Source organism: Salvelinus alpinus, chromosome 11, assembly GCF_045679555.1.
Source record: "Salvelinus alpinus chromosome 11, SLU_Salpinus.1, whole genome shotgun sequence".
Classification (NCBI taxonomy): Eukaryota; Metazoa; Chordata; class Actinopteri; order Salmoniformes; family Salmonidae; genus Salvelinus; species Salvelinus alpinus.
The window spans coordinates 59806641-59829492 of record NC_092096.1 but is presented as its reverse complement, the minus strand read 5'-3'; the positions used below and the strand labels follow the sequence as shown (position 1 = coordinate 59829492).

The 22852-nt window shown below is 43.5% G+C and overlaps 1 protein-coding gene across 1 annotated transcript in view; it reads left to right on the top strand.

Annotated features, from left to right (window-relative positions):
- Window positions 1-22852, top strand: part of LOC139534930 (DENN domain-containing protein 4C-like) — a 58412-nt gene that overhangs the window by 11831 nt on the left and 23729 nt on the right. The window contains exons 2-14 of the mRNA XM_071334469.1: window positions 11164-11474; window positions 13451-13703; window positions 14245-14314; window positions 15643-15812; window positions 16338-16579; window positions 16815-16881; window positions 16962-17020; window positions 18194-18338; window positions 18568-18743; window positions 18915-19015; window positions 19227-19445; window positions 21910-22055; window positions 22530-22568. Coding sequence (XP_071190570.1) covers window positions 11176-11474; window positions 13451-13703; window positions 14245-14314; window positions 15643-15812; window positions 16338-16579; window positions 16815-16881; window positions 16962-17020; window positions 18194-18338; window positions 18568-18743; window positions 18915-19015; window positions 19227-19445; window positions 21910-22055; window positions 22530-22568 — 1986 coding nt within the window. The 5' untranslated portion in view covers window positions 11164-11175. The remainder of the gene's footprint in view (window positions 1-11163; window positions 11475-13450; window positions 13704-14244; window positions 14315-15642; window positions 15813-16337; window positions 16580-16814; window positions 16882-16961; window positions 17021-18193; window positions 18339-18567; window positions 18744-18914; window positions 19016-19226; window positions 19446-21909; window positions 22056-22529; window positions 22569-22852) is intronic.

The window sequence follows — 22852 nt, the reverse complement described above, 5'->3', positions numbered from 1 at the left end:
CGCTCATATCTCTCTCACAAACTCTGTATGACAGGTGTGTTTGTGTATACAGTTGAAGTCAGAAGTTTACATACACTTATGTTGGAGTCATTAAAACTCGTTTTTCAACCACTCCACAAATTTCTTGTTAACAAACTATAGTTTTGGCAAGTCAGTTAGGACATCTACTTTGTGCATGACACAAGTAAATTTTCAAACAATTGTTTACAGACAGATTATTTCACTTATAATTCACTGTATCACAATTCCAGTGGGTCAGAAGTTTACATACACTAAGTTGACTGTGCCTTTAAACAGCTTGGAAAATTCCAGAAAATGATGTCATGGCTTTAGAAGCTTCTGATAGGCTAATTGACATCATTTGAGTCAATTGGAGATGTACCTGTGGATGTATTTCAAGGCCTACCTTCAAACTCACTGCCTCTTTGCTTGACATCATGGGAAAATCAAAAGAAATCAGCCAAGACCTCAGAAAATAAACTGGAGACCTCCAAAAGTCTGGTTCATCCTTAGGAGCAATTTCCAAACGTCTGAGGGTACTGCGTTCATCTGTTTCAAACAATAGTACGCAAGTAAAAACACCATGGGACCACGCAGCCATTATACCACTCAGGAAGGAGACATGTTCTGTCTCCTAGAGATTAATGTACTTTGGTGCGAAAAGTGTGAATCAATCCCAGAACAACGGCAAAGGACCTTGTGAAGATTCTGGAGGAAACTGGTACAAAAGTATCTATATCCACAGTAAAACGAGTCCTATATCGACATAACCTGAAAGCCCGCTCAGCAAGGAAGAAGCCACAGCTCCAAAACCGCCATAAAAAAGCCAGACTACGGTTTGCAACTGCACATGGGGACAAAGATCGTACTTTTGGAGAAATGTCCTCTGGTCTGATGAAACACACATCTAACTGTTTGGCCATAATGACCATTGTTATGTTTGGAGGAAAAAGGGGGGCACTTGCAAGCTGAAGAACACCATCCCAACCTTGAAGGACGTGGGTGGTAGCATCATGTTGTGTGGGTGCTTTGCTGCAGGAGGGACTGGTGCATTTCACAAAAATAGATGGCAACATAAGGAAGGGAAATTGTGAATATATTGAAGCAACATCTCAAGACATCAGTCAGGAAGTTAAAGCTTGGTCGCGAATGGGTTTTCCAAATGGACAATGACCCCAAGCAACGTTTGTGTGCAGAACTGAAAAAGCGTGTGCGAGCATGGAGGCCTACAAACCTGACTCAGTTACACCAGCTCTGTCAGGAGGAATGGGCCAAAATTCACCCAACTTATTGTGGGAAGCTTGTGGAAGGCTACCGGAAACGTTTGACCCAAGTTAAACAATTTAAAGGCAATAAACTAAATTTAGTATTTGGTAGCATGTACATTTCTGACCCACTGGGAATGTGATAAAATAAATAAAAGCTGAAATAAATCATTATCTCTACTATTATTCTGACATTTCACATCCTTAAAATAAAGTGGTGATCCTAACTGACCTAAGACAGGGAATTTTTACTAGGATTAAATGTCAGGAATTTTGAAAAACTGAGTTTAAATGTATTTGGCTAAGGTGTATGTAAACTTCCGACTTCAACTGTATATGTGTCACTCACTGCCATTGCCATTCTCCTCAGACAAGCTGGTCCCCAGTCCCCACTAAATGGAGCTGCATGACGGGGGCTCTGATCTACTGGAATAATTGAGACAAAGCTGTCTGCTGTCCATGACGACACACCACACACAAGCACCCATCCTTCCCCCCACAAGATCTAGCATCCATGGTGTTTTGTGTGACAGGAATGAGATCACTAACTGTGGGTGGGGGAGACCATTGGGGATGGAGTTAGGGGTGTTCCACTCTACAGCTCACGCTGAAGAAGGAACCACTATAACCCTATAGATGAGGCTTTTTGCCCCTACTGCTTATTCCCTTGATTTGTGTAGATCTTGCTTAGAAGTTGACAAGCTACTATCATAAACTTTATAAGAGTGCTGGGAAGGGGGATATATCGTACATACCGGTATGGATTTTTTAAATACGGTTAGGGGTGTAATGATTCACCAAATCCATGGTTCGATACGTATTGCGGTTTTGGGGTCACGTTTTGGTATAGCAGGAAAATGTAATGCCAACAGTTACTGTAGTTAATTTTTGTTTATTTAATAGCCATGTTTACATATTGATTTCACACGCATATTGCACATTATTTTAGTGTTGAGTAATTGTGTGCTTCATTTAAGAAAATACAAAGTGTTGGTATTCCATATATGATCATGAGTCATAATGCCTGATGAGAGCACAATCAGGAATAACAACCCTTTGTATTTTCCTAAATGAAAACAACAGTAAAATAAAGTGAAATATGTTCATGAAATCAATATGTAAGGCTGACATTGTATAGGTCTATGCTATAATATTTTCTTACAAAGATAAAAAAATATGTGCACTTGTGTGACTTTCATAAAGAGGGTGTGTCTTTCACAGTCCGGGGTAATGTAATGGCCTGTCAAATCTAGCTTGTGCCTTTTTAGATTTTGATTAAATGAACAACTAACGAATAATATTTCACTTCTCAATCCCAAACCCCGGCCTGTTCTGTTTGGTCATTTTTGCAAGCGTTCCCGGAAGTCTCGCGATGTTACACCTCATAGTTTAGAAACTCTGTGAGCGCTCTGTAACCCTGGAGGTCCATCAATCTGTAATTAAACGCAACACTGGGTGCATTGGCCAATTCATTGACAACTTGGGCTTTAGCTTGCTTATAGAGAGCGAGTACTACCTGTTTGCTGAAATGGGTAACGAGCGGGCGAAGTTCGTAACGTGGCTCGGGCACTTACACGAGATGCTGAAACCCCCTATTCTCACCCACTGAGAATGGGCGCGTTTCCACGTCTATAAATATACATATTGCTCTTATTTTTTTCGGTCCGTTCAGAATCAGCTGCGAAGGGCTGCCTGCAGGTCAGGTTTTCAAGTTGAGACCAGCCCAACAGCCAAAAAAACATGACCTCCATCAAAACACATGCATAGAGGGGCCTGGCCTCTCGTTCCCTGTGAATCGAGAGACTCAATGGAGATAAAAAAAAATATATATATAATTTGGGTGTGAGGAACTGGCCAGCACGCCCCCGTGGTTGGCCAAAGACGAAGGGAATTTCTGCCATATGGCTACAACAGAGCTGTGTTCTGAAGAGCACAATGTACGGAAATGTTTTGAAACAGAAAATGTGCGTTCTTATTGGACAAGTTCAGGTCGTGCCTCCATGTCAGAATGTTTTTTTTCTTGGGACATATTCATTGGGGAACACCGTAGCAAAACGTTTTGCAGTTCAGGTTGGCCCTCCCTGTCCGTTGTCTTCTGTTTTGGTGTCTAATGAATACGACATGTGAAAGTTGGGTGAAAACAAGAGTGGTTTGAGTAGTGTTGGCACTTGATATTGCCCTCTTGCTCAGTCACACAGCCAGCATAGCGGAGACAGCGCTCCTATAGTAAAGGCCAAACAAATACAGTGTGACGCCCGAGTAGTTCAGCTCTGCCCCAGAGGTACACAGGAACAGGTTTTTGTTAGGGAGGGGCCATTTTTTTTTATCTTCACAACCTTTAGTGACTCGGGCTCAAGTTACAACATTAGGAAAGACTGTAGTTAGTACAATGGACATTTCACAGACCAGTTCAATTGTCCTTTATTATTATTATTATTATTATGAACCTCTGGGCTTGATAATTCTCTCATATTCATTTGTTTTATTAGCCTGAGGCCTGCAGTTGCTTTTGTCACTGTTTTGTCTCAACACATTTTATTGCTGACTCATTTTATGTTGGTGTCAGATTGTAAAACGGTTAGTTCTGGCCACGCAGTCTGATTGGCCGATGCCTCTTCCATGTTTCCCCGTAGTCTACACAGACTGCTATCCTCACAAGACAAGATGGCCGAACGAGAATGGAGTCCATGCACGCTTTTTAATTTATAATAATCCATTTAACAGGTACTTTTATCCAAAGCAACGTGTATACATTTTATGTATGGGTGGCACCGGGTATTGAACTCCCAATAGAATAAAAATCAAATTTTATTGGTCTCTTACACATATTTAGCAATGTTATTGCGGGTGTAGAGAGATGCTTTACAGCCATGCTCTACCAACTGAACCTTACAGCACCACAAACCTCAAAGGCTTTTAGTTCAATCCCTACCTAAGCTATCTTTATTTGCTTTCCGGATGTTTAAAGTGGACTTTAAAACAGCCCTTCCCTGCTTTTATTTACTGTAGGCCTACATCTGAATTTAACTGTTTGTAGACCTCAGAGTGCATGTAGGGATACAGTCTCTGCCCGCCACCCTTTAAAGACTCACACCAGATTGATTTCCTATGGCAACTCACCCCTGGCCAGATAGAATAACAACACGAGGCTGCCTGGCATTGTTGGGGTTGCGTTGCCATGGCAGCGCCAGTGTTTGTCTACCCTGCATAGTCTGCCCACAAAGAGAAGAACTTCTGCTTGTTCTTCTCATTGGAAGACTAGTTGTCGAAACGCTTTGCAGTTGTGCCTCCTGATGTACAATGCTTATCTGCTCCTATATGTTTTATTATGTAGATGTTTTCTGTTAGTTCACTAAAAGTTTATTGTAAAGTACTGGCCGCCTACTTGTTGTCTTATTGTACTAGTGCAATATGTGAGTCATATCGTGTGTGTTCTGGGTAACTGTTTACCACAAGGAAACACACATCCTCTGCTCTGTGGGGCATGTGGCCTGACACACCTGACAAGGGCCTCTCTCTCAACTCTCTCTTTCTGTCTTTCACTGTCTCTTTCCTCTCTTTCCCTCTGTCTACTGGAGGAATTTGATCTGGCCCTATGTGTCAGAAGGAGGCTCTTGGCATGGTGGATCAGGTTTTTGGCAGGCAGGCAACACATCTCTCAGGATGTGTGGGTGTGGTGTGTGTTGGGGGTACTTTTCTAAGTGTAGGTGTTCAGCAGGTAATCCATTGTGCTGCAGAATTCCAAGCAATTGGGTTGGTTGAGAGTGCCGTTGTCAGGGAAACGGCGGTGGAGCTAATCACTTTGTCAGGACCCTGTGCTGAATACGAAGCCGTGATGCCTCTTATCCCGGGGGATAAAGGAAGTATCATCCATACCAGACAGTGATTATAAAGGGTGATGTTTCCTCTGTTTAATTCCAGCGAAGGGTGTGTTTGATATGAGATGCTGTGTGGATTAGTTTATTTAGGCCTACACAAATTACGACATGACTTTGTTGTGGTTGAAGGGAGTTTTGGGGGATTTATTTTGTTCTGAGCCTTACAAGGTGCAGATTGACAGATTTGATGTAGGCCTAACTGCGTTTTGTATAATGGCGTGTTGGCAGGACTGGCAGTACAGTGTGTCTGTCTGCGTGCCTGTCTGCCTGTGTTGCTTGTTTATGTGAGGGAGCAGGAATCTGTGCCCACGCTGCCGGGAAGCTGGCATGGCCATGAATGAGTCATACCCCCCACTACTACTACTTCTACCACCTTAAAGGATGATCTGGGATAAGGGTTTGTTCATGACTCCTGCTGGCACCACACAGACAGCTAGAGGAATAAGGAGCTCTTTTTGTGTTAGTGGATGTTCGTGGTCTAACGTTAACTGTCCACAATGTTTTATACTCCGTGTATGAGTAGTCTTCAATAATCCAGTGAGATTGTGAACTAATAGTTTGAGTTGGTAATTTTATTCAACAGAAAATATGTACCAAAAGGCAATATGGTTTATGTTAGTGGATTTTAGTGTCCTAATCCCCACACCTGGGCTGTATGGACAAATCCATATCACGATAAATTGACTAATTGATGGTATAATGATAAATAGAATGATACGTTTTTAACATTAATCTGTCCCACCTTTTTTTAAATTGTATTTCTCTTAACTACTACAACTAGGTTTATGGTTGTAGCCATCAATTGTCCCATTAACAATCTGTCATATTAGTCAACTTATTTCATTTAAAACTTCACATTTCTCTAGTATAGGCTACTTATCGTAATGAACGATTTTAGCAAAATGCCTGCAATAAGTGATCAGTGTCGATCATTTCTGGTTTACACACATATACACACCTGCTGCTGCTACTCCTCGTGCTGCTACTACTATGACTAATGCTGCTGCTGCTTTTACTAGTAGTGCTAGGCTGCTGCTACTACTACTACTACTACTACTACTACTAGTAGTGCTAGGGTGCTGCTACTACTACTAGTAGTGCCAGGCTGCTGCTACTTCTACTAGTAGTGCTAGGCTGCTACTACTACTAGTAGTGCTAGTTTGCTACTACTACTACTACTACTAGTAGTGCTAGGTTGCTACTACTACTACTACTAGTAGTGCTAGACTACTACTACTACTACTACTACTACTACTACTACTAGTAGTAGTGCTAGACTACTAGTAGTAGTGCTAGACTACTAGTAGTAGTGCTAGGCTACTACTAGTAGTAGTGCTAGGCTGCGGCTGCTACTACTACTACTGCTAGTAGTGCTAGGTTGCTACTAGTAGTAGTGCTAGGCTGCGGCTACTACTACTACTACTGCTAGTAGTGCTAGGCTGCTACTACTGCTAGGTTACAGCTAGTGCCGCTGCTGCTGCTACTACTACTAGTGCCGCTGCTTCTACTACGATTAGTGCTACTACTACTACTACTAGTGCTCGTTTTGCTGTTACTACTACTACTACTACTACTACGAGTGCTGCAGACTGTCCGCAATAGGTTGAGAGAGGCTGGATAGAGGGCTTGTAGGCCTGTTGTAAGGCAAGTCCTCACCAGACATCACCGGCAACAACGTCACCGATGGGCACAAACTCACTGTCGCTGGACCAGACAGGGCTGGCAAAAAGTGCCAGTACTAGTACTACTACTCCTGCTGCTACTACTAGTACTATTGTTACTACTATGACTAGTACTACTGCTACTAGTGCTGCTGCTGCTACTAGTACTCCTGCTGCTGCTACTAGTACTCCTGCTGCTGCTACTGCAACTGCTACTACTAGTGCTACTAATACTATACTACTGCTACTACTGCTGGTGCTACTATTACTATTACTACTACTACTACTACTACTACTACTACTACTACTACTACTACTACTAAGCAGCCTACTACTACAAATTACTACATTTTAAGTGATGATTTTGAAATCAAGTTCCTCCATACTGGCACCACATGGACAGTGCTAAAGAATGAGGGCCTCTGGGTCAAGGAATGAACACTGCTCTGCTGCTGACCCCTGACCTCTCATCAGTTAACATGAGCTTAGCACCTCAGGATAGCTAGGCTAAGGCTAGCACCCATCCACCCTAGCGCAATGCCAATTCATAGTTTAATTCTCAACACTATGTTCACTCTAAGGGATCTACACAGTGTACTCAAACGGAGCTGACAGAGGTTCCAAATAATTTGGCCGCACAAATGTACATACAACTACGTGTAGAGCGACACAAACGGACCTCTGTCGGCTCTATTTGTGTAGACCCCTTTAGGCGTCAGACTCAGACAAACGTGACAACACACTTTGAGTGACAGCTGCTTGAATGAACAAGTCTAGAGGCTACTCTAAATAGGTGTATGCTTCTGGTCTAGTTATCATGTCCCTAGTCCATCAATATCGATATTTTCGTTGTCACAAGGCACTTGGCAAGCTGCTTTAAAAGCCCATTCAGGCTAGCCTCGTTAAGCTGTGTGTAATGCAATGTTATAATTGAGATATTATGGCAATACAGTATAGTATTGATTAGCTCTGAAACAAACAATACGTCAGTCACTAAGTTTTGTGTTATGTTGCCATAGTGCAAAAACCTGTAAATTCAGCTGTGTTTTTTTTGTGTGTGTGTTTACTTTGGCAGTCCAATTCGGATCTTTTTTTTCACTAATTGGTCTTTTGACCAATCAGATCTGAAAAAGATCTGATGTGAATAGCACTGATGTGCTTTGTCAAAAGACCAATTAGTGGTCTTCAGAGTTTTGATGTGAAATGTCTGACACAACTTTGAGAGCGCCAGACCCCTCTGCCTACGCATACACATTTAAAAACTAACAAGACAAGTTGTTTTCCAGTCACAAGTCGACTATCCACCACCAGACCAACACGTTCTCTGTGTCATAACGGAGCGTTTAGCTGGAACACATTTTATGGTGTGCTTTATTATACGGTAAACAATGTATAAAAAAAACAAACGTCTAGTTCTCGACTCTGTTACCAGTGAGGTGTAACCATGGATACGATGGTTTAAATCTCTGCAGAAAGTAGGACTGTCAGTGCCTTATCTCTTCTGTCTGCTATAGTGCACTGCATAGCATACTACGGGCTCTGTTGAATCAAACTAACTCACTATCTGAATGGTGGAGGGGTTGGACAAACAACATATTTGTGGTACGAGAAAGCATGTTCGGATTCATTTGGATGAGAACTTTGTTTAATGCGCGACGCGAAAATACATTTTCATGCATTTTGATTTGCACACACACACATTCTCGGAGGAAGTATTTTGGCCAAGATTCAATATCAGCCACGATCAGTACTCTGCGTATGTCTCTATCCCCTGATTTGGAAAGTACCACTAAGTAGGCTAACATTACTCTCTAGGTTGGACTACATGGGACATGTATAGATTCAATAGCATGACAAACCCTCATGGTATGGAAGGAATGCTGGCTGTGGTTTGCACCCCCCCCAGAGCGAAGGAGACGGCCACGGGTAAGAGTGTTCTATGGGATGCATCTGTGTGCTCCTTTGAGCTTGAGGGCCTGTCTGTCCCACTCACTCTCTCCATTGAGCTAGCCAAAGAGGAAGCTACTGTGTGCATATGTCGTCCGTCCGCCTTCCCTCACCATTTGACCATTGGAACGCTCCAGGGAACTTTAGCATTTCCATTGTATTCTACAACCAAACCCCATCAGAGGGGATGCCACCCCTTGCTCATTAATCAAGGCGTTTTTTTTTATGGCCTTCCTTGTTTGTGGAAGCCCTCGATCTTTCACAAAACATGAAACTGTGTTGTCTGGCTCTGGACCATGATGTAATGCTTTGAGGGTGAAATCCAACAGGGCTGCACCACTCAGACTCAGACTCTTGAGTCGTGCTGAGAAATCAGTCTTTGATTAGCATACAGCGACTGTATCAAGTGCCTTAGAGTAAGAGTGCTGATTTAGGATGAGTTTAGCCTTTTTGATGACAGTTTATAAAATTACATGACGGGAGAATCTGATCCTAGTTCAGCATTCCTACTCTGAGATTCTTGATGCTGAGCTGTGTACCTCTGATCTAAAATATTGCTCTTCGTTGAGTTGGTAGCAGTTATTTTTATCCCTACACCTTTTTAGTGAGATAATTAAAGGCTGCTAAATCCAGAGGGATATCCTGAAACTCCCACTTGACTTTGCTGCTGGTGAATAAAGAAACCCTGCTATGCTTCCCTCCCCAACCGCCTGTGTGGAGATTGAACCTCTTTCTTCCTCTGCTGCTCATGTTGCTACACGTGACGCACTGGATAACGTCTGCCCTGTTAAGTGGCAAGAACGAGGTCATGGTGCCGTGCTAAAAGTCTGAGACAGAGATGATTTAACACTATTATGAAGCCGGCTAAATTAAGTCCAGAGCCGTGTGCTCTTTCAGTTCAGAGGAGCCACGTTGCTCCTTTCTTCGTTCTGGCTCCTGCCCCATGCTGCAGCTGACTCCTGACTCACGACTGGAAAATGTCTCTTCCTGTGTGGGTCTCCGCTGCTTTCTTAGCTTTTCTTTCTTCTTAGACGGCCGTGTTGCTTCTTTATGCTATATTCTCCTTCCAAAGCCCAGTGTTTTTATTGGACGTCTGAATAAGCCCTGTTTGCACCACAGAGAACTCCTCCAATTGCTCCAAAGTGTATAAAGCAGTCAGTCTTCAATGGGATCCCCACACTCTCACATGTCACATTATGCAAGATGACCTGGACTTACGCTGGCAAGTTATTTGAGAGGCTGTACCGTTGACAGTATTTATGCTTGTGTTTATCGTGCCCAGCCAATGGCTTGTTCAGAGATATGTTGAGGGATTTGAGTACCATATAGACTATTATAAAAGTCATTGGTTTTTATACCCACAAAGAGAGAGCAGCTATGATAGTTGCCACCCCCTCTGAGTCAAACTTGCGTTGTAAATAACAGGTGTAAACTGCTTCCCAACAATGCAGAGCGAAAACTAGTAACACAAGGAATAAATTCCATATCACTAATTACATATGCTAATTACTAAATATTTGCCATGGTGCTTATTACTGCTAATTGGTGAGTCGTGTTACGTCTTCTACAGCAGGAACATCTGTTAAATCTTCTCTGAGCTTTAGCATAGCCGTCCTTATTCTCCGGATGGAAACGTTTTATATACCATGTGAAAAGAATAACAAGACTCCAATTCTTTAGTTTTCACACAGCGTTTTTTTAAGACTTGTGTTTCGTCTTGATTTATGCTCACAGTGGATTCCATACTGCTCTGCTGCTCCCTTCTGCCTCTCCCGAGTCACGAAGCTCCTAACTCTCTCCATGCCCCTCAGTCTGCGACCAGGAAGTGAACAAGTCCAGTCATTCCTTAAGTACATTAGGTACTTTATGGTGGGATGCTGTTCAGGCACTCACTTAATGTTAGACATATACAATCATATTAGGGATTCTACATATGCTGTTAGAATGTATAGGACTGTCCCATGGTGAAAGTGAGGTATAAGTAGGCGATCGTTCCCATGTGACTTCCTCAGTACCATCTATAGACTACGGCTGTGTCCTAAAAGTGAACCTATTCCCTTTATACTTTTAACACCCTAATGGCAACCTATTGTGCTCCCAAGTGGCGCAGTGGTCTAAGGTACTGTATCTCAGTGCTTGAGGCGTCACTACAGACACCCTGGTTCGATTGCAGGCTTTATCACAACCGGCCGTGATTGGGAGTCCCATAGGGCGGCGCACAATTGGCCCAGCGTCGTCCTGGTTTGGCCGGTGTAGGCCGTCATTGTAAATAAGAATTTGTTCTTAACTGACCTGCCGAGTTAAATAAATATTCCCTACATAGTGCGCATAGGCTACGTCACAAATGGCACCCTAAGACCTAGGCTACATTCTCTGACCTCTATCCTCACCTTTGATCTTCTCTCTCCTCAGGCACGCCCAGTCATGATCGAGGACAAGGGTCACCGTGTGACCGACTACTTTGTGGTGGCCGGGCTGACGGACAAGTCCACGCCACTGGAGCAGGACCTGTCGGAGACCAAGTCCAGCGGGCCCAAGGCGCCCATCACTGACCTGGCTGTCATCAACAAGTCGGCGGGCGAGACGGTGCCGGAGGGCTTCACCTGCATCGAGAGCACCTACAGCGCGCAGCAGGCCAACCTCAACCATGGTAGCCTTAAGAGCCCCGAGATATTTCTCTGCTACAAGAGGGGCCACGACAAGCCCCCGCTCATTGACGTCGGGTATGTGTGTGTGTGTGCACTTCTGTGAACCCAAATTAACTATTCAAAGTGTGTGAGCACCACACTAGTTAAAGTGTTAACCCTAATGATACCATTGTGTAACTCTAAAACAGGAAAGCCATAACCTCTAAGTCCCTTACTCGTCCTAATGAGACCAATTACCAGAGTAGTCATCTCTAATAAAGCTGCTAAGTACATCTGGTTTAATACATTTCCACTGATAAGAGAGAAAATGGTAGTGAAATATTGCTTCTCGTATATTATTGCGCTTTTGTGGACTAACCCTTGGTAATATAGTGTGTGCTTATTATGAGTTTTTAATGGGTTATATGCTAGATTTATTGAATGCATCCCAATTTGTGAAGTAAATCATTTCATTTTCAGGCACTTTTCCTTTTCTGTCTATTAGGGAAATAAGAGCTCCCAATAATGTTGCATTTTGGAAGAGTGACGTCACCCACTTCAATTAGTGTCTAGAAACCACAGATATTCCCCCACCAGTGGACAATATCTACTCTTTTGCGTTTTGCCTTCACTGCAGTTCTGTTTTGTTTCCAGCGGCCATGTAACGCTCTGTGGCCGGAGAGGGAGGTGCGTAGCAATAACCCCCATTGGCTTTACTTGAAATATGACTACACTGAAGTTTAAACTTTGCACCATGCAAACTCATCGAGACTCCAAAACCTCTTTTGGTGTTGCAAGGTTGAATAAACTTCAAAAGACCAGGTTATTTACAATTTGTATGTTTTCTGAAGTAGACTGTGCGGTATCTATTGGGGTTAAACTCCAGAGATGGCTCAGTGAAACATTTGTGTTCTGTGGTAGTGACTGCCTACTACAGTAGGTCACACTCTGTCTGCAGAGAGTGAACAAGAGGCCAGGTCTGAGTGAGCACTGATTGTGTAGGCAGGAGTCATTCCGCTGCCAGCACTTTGCAACACTCTATCTGCCAATCTCAGCTTCCTCACAAGTTGACGCTCAGGCCTTTTGAATGCAGGTCAGAGGGTAGCCGCGTGGGCGAAGGCATTAATCTGTGACACTCTTTCTTTCTCAGTTTTTACCTACAGTGGGATATGTAGGACAACATTTCGAAAATCCACTCCAGTGGTGTCCTGTAGTTGGAGACGCTGGCCATACCTAGGCTTATTTTCTTTTGGCCATGGTGGTACTGGGTCTTTCTGTTTCCCTTTCATTCTTACCAGTTTGTGAAAGACTCTGTAACTCTGTGAAAGTAATTGCTCATCCATCTGAATCCATTTTTCCCCAACCTCCAATCCACTTCACTTCACTTCTGTACATAGCCCATCTATAATTTAGCCCAAACAACTACCTCTTTACCTACTGTATTTATTTATAAATTTATTTTGCTCCTTTGCACCCCATTATTTCTGTCTCTACTTTGCGCTTTCTTCCACTGCAAACCAACCATTCCAGTGTTTTTAGTTTTTATTTTACTTGCTGTGTTGTATTCACTTCGCCTCCATGGCCTTTTTATATTTTTATTTATTTATACATATATTTGTTTGCCTTCACCTCCCTTATCTCACCTCACTTGCTCACATTGTATATAGACTTATTTTTTTCACTGTATTATTGACTATATGTTTGTTTTACTCCATGTGTAACTATGTGTTGTTGTATGTGTCGAACTGCTTTGCTTTATCTTGGCCAGGTCGCAATTGTAAATGAGAACGTGTTCTCAATTTGCCTACCTGGTTAAATAAAGGTTAAATAAAAAATAAATAAATAAATAAAAACTTCATCTGCAGAATGATTCTGTCTAGTTTGTGAATGTGTTTGTTGTTGTATGTATTCATGTGTGATGTGGGTGAATGTGTACATATTATACACTAATATTATCTCTCTCTCCTCACCCCCCTCTCTTTCTCTGTCTGCCCCCCCTCTCTTTCTCTGTCCCCCCCCCTCTTTCTCTGTCCCCCCCTCTTTCTCTGCCCCCCCCTCTCTCTGTATCTCAGGGTGTTATATGAAGGTAAGGAGCGTCTCATCCAGGGCTGTGAGGTAATCCAGGCCACGCCGTATGGCCGCTGTGCCAACGTCAACAACAGCTCTGCTACCTCACAGCGTATCTTCATCACCTTACGCCGCGCGCCGCCCGTCCAGCCCCAGAACTCCCTGTCCGTCACCGACATCTGCGTCATCGTCACCAGCAAGGGCGAGACGCCGCCGCACACCTTCTGCAAGGTGGACAAGAACCTCAACTGTGGCATGGTGAGTTGAGGCCACTGGTAATGAAGTAGGCTCATGACTAACTCAGTGGCCTTGTGATTAGAGTTGTGATTGGAAGGTTGGGGCTTCCATCCCTCATCGAGTCATATCAAAGACTGTAAAAATGGCACCCGATGCCTCTGTGCTTGACATTCTGCATTAGGAGATAGACTAGAGCCCTGTCCAGGGGTGGACTTGTACATCAAGCTCCCTCACGCTACAGAAACAGGAGATGGGCTCCTGCCCTACGGGTAGTTCTGGTTTGTACACGGCTACTTTCTTAACCACACACTCAATTTCTCCAACACATAGCTTCTCGGTTGGTTTACAACATTTCGACCCCTAAAAGGGTCTTCGTCTGGCCCACAAAAGTAGAGCTTTGGGGAATCAATGGGAATGGAATGTACAGTATGGAGCTGGAATATACCGTGATATGAAATTCAGGCCATGCCACTCAACCTCGCTGAGCACATTCTGTCGAAATGAATCGTTGAAAATGTTGTTTGTAGCCCAAAGTCACGTGGTCTTGTTTTTCCTCCTCCAGTGGGGCTCTAGTGTTTTCCTGTGCTACAAGAAATCAGTGTCGGTGTCCAACTCCATTAATTACAAAGCCGGTGAGTCTCACGCGCTATTGGTTCTTTGTTACTCTCAATCTACCCATCTCTCCGCATCAGTCTTTCTTTTCTGCTCTCATTGATGGATAGCTATTATTTTCTCTAGCCTTTGTTCAATGCTGTTTACCATACGTTTCCACTTGCTTTGTGCCTGAGTTGACTTCACAGTAATTGTACGTTGATCTCCTATGATTGATCTCATTTGAAAGGAGCTTTCTGTGTGCTGTCGATAAGACTAAATGCACTGGCAAATGACAGCTCTATTATCTGTCACTCAAATACCTGGAAACTGAACCACATTCTCCCTGATGATTCCTGGAATAAATGGCTAGAAATTGGCAGGATTGGTTTGGGGGCTGTTGTCAGCGTTTTTGAATCTCGAGATATGTTTTGCGTAACAAATGCCACCCTATTTCCTATAGGCACTGGTCAAAAGTTGTGCACTATATATAGGGAATAGGGTGTCATTTGGGACACAGTCCTAGGTTGAAATCACTATTCATCCACCTGGAGTTTAGAAAAGGGCACCGGCCTCACATTAGACGGGTTCACGGCGACTCTCATTGGCATATTTCTGGTGCCAATTTATTTCAAGGTGGAAAATAGGGGTGTGCGTCAATGCTGTCACCCGGTGTTAAATGGTTTATCCTTTCGCTTTTGGGTTTTTCACTTAAATGACCTCCAAACAGGTTCTTATGGACTATACCTTTCTACACATGCATTTGTAATGTTTCTGAACACATTTACCCCTTAAATTGTTCAGATGGTTTCATTCACGCTATGTATCGACCTTCTTGTAAATGCAGCAGTTTGTCCCCGTCTCCAACTTGCTACTTTCTGAGTTCAGAGCTGGGTGTTGGCTTAGACGGGCCCCTGCTCAGAGACTCCACATGCACATACGCTTTATCTTCACTAAGCCTTCTTCCTGTGAGGTGACGACGTTTGTTTGCCAGACCACACACTGCTTCCTACCCCGCCTACTCCTTCAGTTGCTTTTTTTCCCTACAACATTCTCTAACGTTCACAATAGGCCATGGGTGACAAGGCAGTGGTCAGCAAAGTGTTGATTTCTTTTGAAAATAATGTGTTCTAAATCTCAACACACTGGCTGACTTTAATGAAGGAATGACGAGTGAAAGGGGTTTGATCTTATTCCAATTTCTGTCCTTTCATCCTCCTCTCGTCCCTTCAGTGTTGTCTAGTGGGATCTGTTGACATCATATGTACCCCAGTTAGATTCACATTACATGTAGCTAGGTTTATTACATGTCTTGTGTGTGACTGGCAGTATAAAAAAAGATGGATTGATTGCTCTCCTACTCCTCCAGGCCTCATCTTCCGCTACCCAGAGGATAACTATGAGTCATTCCCCCTGTCTGAGTCTGTGCCCCTGTTCTGCCTCCCCATGGGGGCTAAGATCGAATGCTGGACCCCCAACACACGCTACCCTCTGCCTGTTTTCTCCACCTTTGTGTTAACCAACTCCTCTGGGGAAAAGGTAGGTGGACTATAACAATGGCATTATATCAGTGAACAGGGATTTACAATGATTCGTGAATAGATTGATCAGGGCTGTTCGGTGTATGTCCTGCAGGGCTGAAACACTTGTTTTAGTTTTTCTTTAGGAGAGAATGAAAACCGGAAGTGTTTTGGTCCTCCAGGACAGGAATTGAACAGCCCTGTGATAGTTGCAGTAGTCAACATTCAAGTCTCACTTCCCGAGCTGCATGTGACATTGGGATTGGGGAGAATTATCACTTTTCTCCTCAGGTTGTGTGTATCAAGGCACCTGAACTACAATCTCATCACAAGTTATGTCACAAACCACGTTGCATTTCCCTGAGCTAGGAGTAGGGAATTTGCTTTTCAAAATGTACTTTGTTATATAATTGTGTTGCATTTCGCAATTTATTAATGGGTGCATAAATGTTACTCACCCTATCATAAAAATGTGTGAAGGGTGTTCGATAAAGTCCCTAAAATTCTTGTCAATATGTCTTTCATCTAATTTGCTCTGTCCCAGGTGTACGGCGCGGCCATCCAGTTCTATGAGGCCTACCCCATAGATCTCCTCAGTGAGAAGCAGAAGGTGCAGTTGGGCCTGCTCACCACCGTGGAGAAGAAGATGATCCCCAACCGGACAGTCAACACCAACAAGTGCATCTGCCTCCTTTCCCGCTGGCCCTTCTTCGAGTCTTTCCGCAAATTCCTCATGTTCCTCTACAAGCTGTCCGTCTCGGGGCCCCACCCGCTGCCCATCGAAAAGTAAGGATGACGTCATTTGTCAATGGTGGGGGGTTGGGGATTTGAGTTGGAGATGTGCTTGATTTAGCTTGGGGTTTTCACTTTTGGGACTATTCCGTTGTTTCATTGTACCAGGAAATCAGACGCAGCTCAAGATTAAAGTGTTTGACGTATGTATTTGACCCGGGTCTGGAGAGGAGTAGGTGGGTGTTTGAAGCTAATACTGTTATTTTGCTTGCGTGTGTTTCTTTGCCAGGCACATCTCACATTTCATGCACAACGTGTCCTTCCCCTCACCTCAGAGGCCCAGAATCTTGGTCCAGGTGAGATGTCGTTATTTCTATGCTGGCGAATGCAGTTTATGTTGGTGTCGCTGTTGTGACAGCGTTGTATTCTCTTTCAGCTCTCTGCACACGACACCTTGATGCTCGCACAGCCTGTGTGTACTCCTATGCCTCTCAGGTAAGACCTTTTCTAGGCTATCAACTTTTTTTTTTTTTCAATAGCTTGATTTCAGAGGGTACGTCCGTTCGACAACTGGTTTCGAGACAGGATAATCTAGGGCCTAAGGAAAAACTTCAGGAACAGAAAGAGAAAGGGCCCGGTCGTTTCTGTTGTCATGGTAGAGCATCAACTACAGTTTTTCCAGAGGAAATACCGGGGTTAGGAAAGGCAATCATCCACCAAGCACACTCTAAACTTTCTGTCTCGATAAACGCATGAATTCCAGACAGTTTTCCCAGGTCAAATATTCACACTTTGAAACTACCACTGGAAAACAGGCACTAGGACTGTCCCAGAAACAGCACTGCCTGTCTGTCACATTGTGGAAAGGTCCGTCATTATTTAGTGCAGAAACAGAGCCTGTACAGATGAAATAAACTGTTGTGCTGTTATTGCATTCTGCCAAGAAACCTCATGTCTTCCATCAGGCTTTTTCCTTTCCAGACTTTTCATTTCAGAATTGAATATGTTGTTGTTGCTCAGCTAGTGAGAAGAACAGAAAGGCCTGCACACTGAACATGCTCCCAGTTTACCACCTTTATTGACAATGTTTCGATCCAACATGGATTTTCGTTTGACCTGAAGAAGATCCGTGTCGATTCAAAACATTGTCAATAAAGGTGCTAAATTGGTAGCATATTCAGCGTGCGGGACTTTCAGTTCTTTTCATTTTCATAAAGATGTGTCTATGACCACAAACTCTTCAATAGATGTGAGTTCAGCTAGTGAGTTCATGCCTTTTGGGACTGGAAGACTTGCTGGCTAGTGCCTTTGGCACAGATTTACAAGCGTTTGCTGCTATGTAAAGTTTGAACCTATTACTCTCTGAAAATAAAATAAAGTATTTTTCCCCTTAAAAGGTTTTTAAAAGAACCAGGTTTTGTAACCTGATCTTTTGTCTCAATACAGTTTACCTTTACACCTCCCTGATTTACCCCCAGTTTACCTTCACCCCTTTCTGATTTAGCCACACACCTTCTTCACTGCACATGTACCGTTTACAAACTTTTCATCCAATCTAACCTTTCATGACCCATTGTATCCCTGAGTCTCGTTTGAATCCTTTCCCCAATACCTCTGCTCCTCTCTTTCCAACTCTCCTCTCTCTCGTCCCTTGCTCTCTCTCCTCAGTGGTGCAGACTACAGTACACTGCTGATTAACCTGGGCTCAGAGAACTGTGCCACGCTATTGCACTTTGTCCTGCTGGAGAGTAAGATCCTGCTGCACTCCTTGAGACCCGCTGTACTCACCGGGGTAGCAGAGGCTGTGGTGGCGGTGAGTGATAAGCGATATGGTCACTCAGCTTTAATTGTGACAAGTGTTTTAAAAAGGACTATATAAATAAGATGGATTGGTTGGTTGGTTGGAGTTTTTTTATCCAGTTACCGCTTGTATACATTATGTGGCCCATGTAGGAATGACATTAGGTTAAAATGTGAAAAAGTTGGATCAAAATGTGAAATAGAAGTTTGATTTTCTCTCTTGTCTATGTCCTGCTATCTAGATGATTTTTCCATTCCAGTGGCAGTGCCCGTACATCCCCCTCTGCCCGCTCTCTCTGGCGGGGGTCCTCAACGCACCCTGTCCCTTCATTGTGGGTGTGGACTCCCGCTACTTTGACCTCTATGACCCCCCGCCGGACGTGGTCTGTGTGGACCTGGACACCAATACGATCTACCTGTAAGATCCATACACTTTAAAGTAGCATTCCCCCATCTCTTAACACACTTATCCTCACTGTTGTCGATAGAAACCGTTTTTCAGTCGTTATATCGCGTATGAGGTATTTTATAATTTACACCAGCATGCGCATATTCCAGTAACACCTAACATTCTGAACCATCTTTGCAGGTCTGATGAGAAGAAACACAGCAACTGGAAGAACCTCCCAAAGAAGCCCTGCAAGAGTCTGTTTAACTCCCTGACCAACCTGCAACACCAGCTGGGCATCGGTACAAACAGTCATATAATTCTAGTTCAACTTTACTCTCGAGTCTCATAGAAACTGCTTCATGCCTGAGACATGGAACCGTGCTGGAAGATATCTGATACAGCATAGTGTGATTGGTGAAAAGGATATAAGTCAATAGCACGTTTAGCCTACTATCCCTAGTCCTTTAGCATGTGAAATGTAATTATCCCTATCTGGTGGCTGTTTTCCAGTGCGTCGGACGGCCCAGGAGGGCTTGGCGGTGGAGATGACCCCCATCGAGGCGGACTTCACCTGGCACAAGAAGATGACCTCCCTGGAGATGGAGATCCAAGAGGCCCTGCTGCGCTTCATGGCCCACATCCTGAAGGGCTACCGTTCCTACCTCAAACCCATCACCCAGGCCCCCTCTGAGAAAGCCACCTCTGCAGACTCACTATATGACCTACAGGGTTAGTGTGGATGTGTGTCACCACTCTCATCTCAAACCCATCACCCAAGTCCCCTCCAATAAGGCCACCGCCTCCGACTCACTAAATTACCTACACTGAAACAATGGGGAATGGGTCGTTTTTAGTCCTTAATTCATTTATTTGCCCACAACAATTATCACGGTACCCAGAACAAAATCTTGCACACATGCTGTACACAAAACGGACGTAAAATGTGCAAATAGACAGTTAAGAAAATAATTAGTATACTAAAACTTTACTTGGCTCATCGTGCTCAAGCGACTCCTTGTGGCGGGCCGGGCGCCTGCAAGCTGAATTTCGGTCGTTAGTTGAACGATGTTTCCTCCGACACATTGGTGTGGCTGACTTCCGGGTTAAGCGAGCGGGTGTTAAGAAGCGCGGCTTGGCGGCTCATGTTTCGGAGGAGGCATGAATCGACCTTCGCCTCTCCCGAGCTCGTTGGGGAGTTGCAGCGATGAAAGAAGATCATAATTGGATTCCAATTGGATATCACCAAAATTGGGGAGAAAAAGTGACGTAAAAATACCACAACAAAAAACGTTAAAATAACAGTCAAATTATAATTTATTTGTTGCAATCTAACACATTTATCAAAGTATTATAATTGCGCAATGTACAGTTCCAGTCAAAAGTTTGGACACCTACTCATTACAGGGTTTTTATTTATTTATACAGCTAAAATAAGCAAAGAGAAACGACAGTCCATCATTACTTTAAGACATGAAGGTCAGTCAATCCGGAAAATTTCAAGAACTTTGAAAGATTCTCCAAGTGCTGTCGCATAAACCATCAAGCGCTATGATGAAACTGGCTCTCATGAGGACTGCCACAGGAAAGGAAGACCCAGAGTTGCCCCTGCTGCAGAGGATAAGTTCATTAGAGTTACCAGCCTCAGAAATTGCAGCCCAAAAATACATGCTTCAGAGTTCAAGTAGCAGACACATCTCAACATCAACTGTTTAGAGGAGACTGAATCAGGCCTTCGTGGTCGAATTGCTGCAAAGAAACCACTACTAAAGGACACCAATAAGAAGAGGAGACTTGCTTGGGCCAAGAAACACAAGCAATATACATTAGACTTGTGGAAATCTGTCCTTTTTGTCTGATGAGTCGAAATGTGAGATTTTTGGTTCCAACCGCTGTGTCTTTGTGAGATGCAGAGTAGGTGAACGTATGATCCCTGCATGTGTAATGCATGGAGGAGCAGGTGTGGGGGTGCTTTGCTGGTGACTCTCAGTGGTTTATTTAGAATTCAAGGCACACTTAACCAGCATGGCTACCACAGCATTCTGCAGCGATATGCCATCCCATCTGGTTTGCGCTTAGTGGGACTATAATTTGTTTTTCAACTGTACAATGACCTTAAACACACCTCCAGGCTGTGTAAGGGCTATTTGACCAAGACGGAGAGGGATGGAGTGCTGCATCAGATGACCTGGCCTCCACAGTCACCTGACCTCAACCCAATGGAGATGGTTTGGGATGAGTTGGACTGCAGAGTGTAGGAAAAGCAGCCAACAAGTGCTCAGCATATGTGGGAATTCCTTCAAGACTGTTGGATTAACATTCCCCATGAAGTTGGTTGAGAGAATGCCAAGAGTGTGCAAAGCTGTCATCAAGGCAAAGGTTGGCTAGTTTGAAGAATGTCAATTATTAAATATATTTTGATTTGTTTAACACTTTTTTTGGTTGCTACATGATTCCATATGTGTTATTTCATAGTTTAGATGCCACAATGTAGAAAATAGTCAAAATAAAGAAAAACCCTTGAATGAGTAGTTGTGTCCAAACTTTTGACTGGTACTGTATATTATACATTGTTTTAATGTTATCCAGGAGCTGTGCTAACCAGACAGCGTATCTGACTGCTGCTCCAAGTGTTCATAACAGGCAAATCTTTAATTTCACAAGCCTACTCAGTCATTGCTCAAAGTATCTGAAATCAACCATCCGTGGCATTGGCTGCAAAGACTTTCCACTGATGTAGGCTTCTTGGAAAGGGATCACATCCTCATTTAGGTCCATGGAGGCCAATGGAGGCTGCAGAACCAGTGGGGAAAGAGCTACACATCTTGGTTATGTGACCATCTGTAGTGGCTATATTGTCTTCATCCTGGGTTAAATACTTTCAACTACATAATGCATTCGTAAGAAAATATACTTATACCATTATATTCTATTGCCCGTTTGATTTAAAAGGTTAGTTCACCATCTCACTGAGTCCCACACTACCCATTCACTGAATATACATTTGGTTTTTAATACTGGAGAATTGTAATTTAAAATAAGGACACTATAAAATCCACACAATGCAAATTTCCTTTGGCATTTTATTTTGACTCTGGCCACACAGCGTTTTAGTGTTTAGATAACATTTGTGTAGCATTTCCTGAGGGTTTCCTATGGGATAGGCCCATTGACCTGGCTCTCTGTCCTCTCCCAGGTTTCCTAAAGAGCAGGGAGCGAGCCCACCAGAAGTTCTATTCGCAGCTGACCAAGACTCAGATCTTCATCCGCTTCATCGAGGAGTGCACATTCGTCAGCGACAAGGACACAGGCCTTGCCTTCTTCGACGACTGCATCGAGAAGGTGAGCATTATCAAGCAACAGGAGTCCGTGTGGGGGGTCAGTTTAATATCAACGCCGTCAATCCAGGGAGTTAATTGAAATTCAATGAATGATTTTGAGTTCCAACAGTGTTCCCTGCAGCTAAAACTGCTTGTAATGATGCCATTTTTTTATGCTTTGCCTGCTGGGTTGGCCAATTCCATTCCAACTCCCATCAAGCCAGGAAGTGAACTGAACATCAATTAATTAATTGAAAATGTATCTTTGAAAATGAACTTCACTTTTAGATTTTTTATTTGGAATTTCCCCCCAAACCCTGCTAGACAAGAACATGGCCCTAGAGCAATGTCAATTTTCGGAACCCAATTTCTGTGGTACTGTTTTTAATGTGTTTTATTGGTGACTCAGTCGTAACATTCCTCCAGAGGAGACTGACGGAGGAAGGCTCATTTTCCTCTGATTTAATCTGTTCCTTTTACTTTTTTCCCCCTGCAGCTATTTCCCTCTGATAAAGGCAACGACAAAGGCACTAAGGTAATCCCTCGGACACTAATCAAGTTTTAACATATCTCCTTTTCCAACTAGTCTCTCATTTTTATGCATTAGAAGAATGGTTTTAGTGATTTTGATTTGTCTGTGTTTTTATTTAGTGATTTTTTTCTATCTAATTTTTACCCCTTTTTTCTCCCCAATTTCGTGGTATCCAATTGTCTCATCGCTGCAACTCCCGTACGGACTGAGGAGAGGCGACAGTCGAGAGCCATGCATCCTCCGAAACACAACCCAATCAAGCCGCACTGCTTCTTGACGCAATGCCC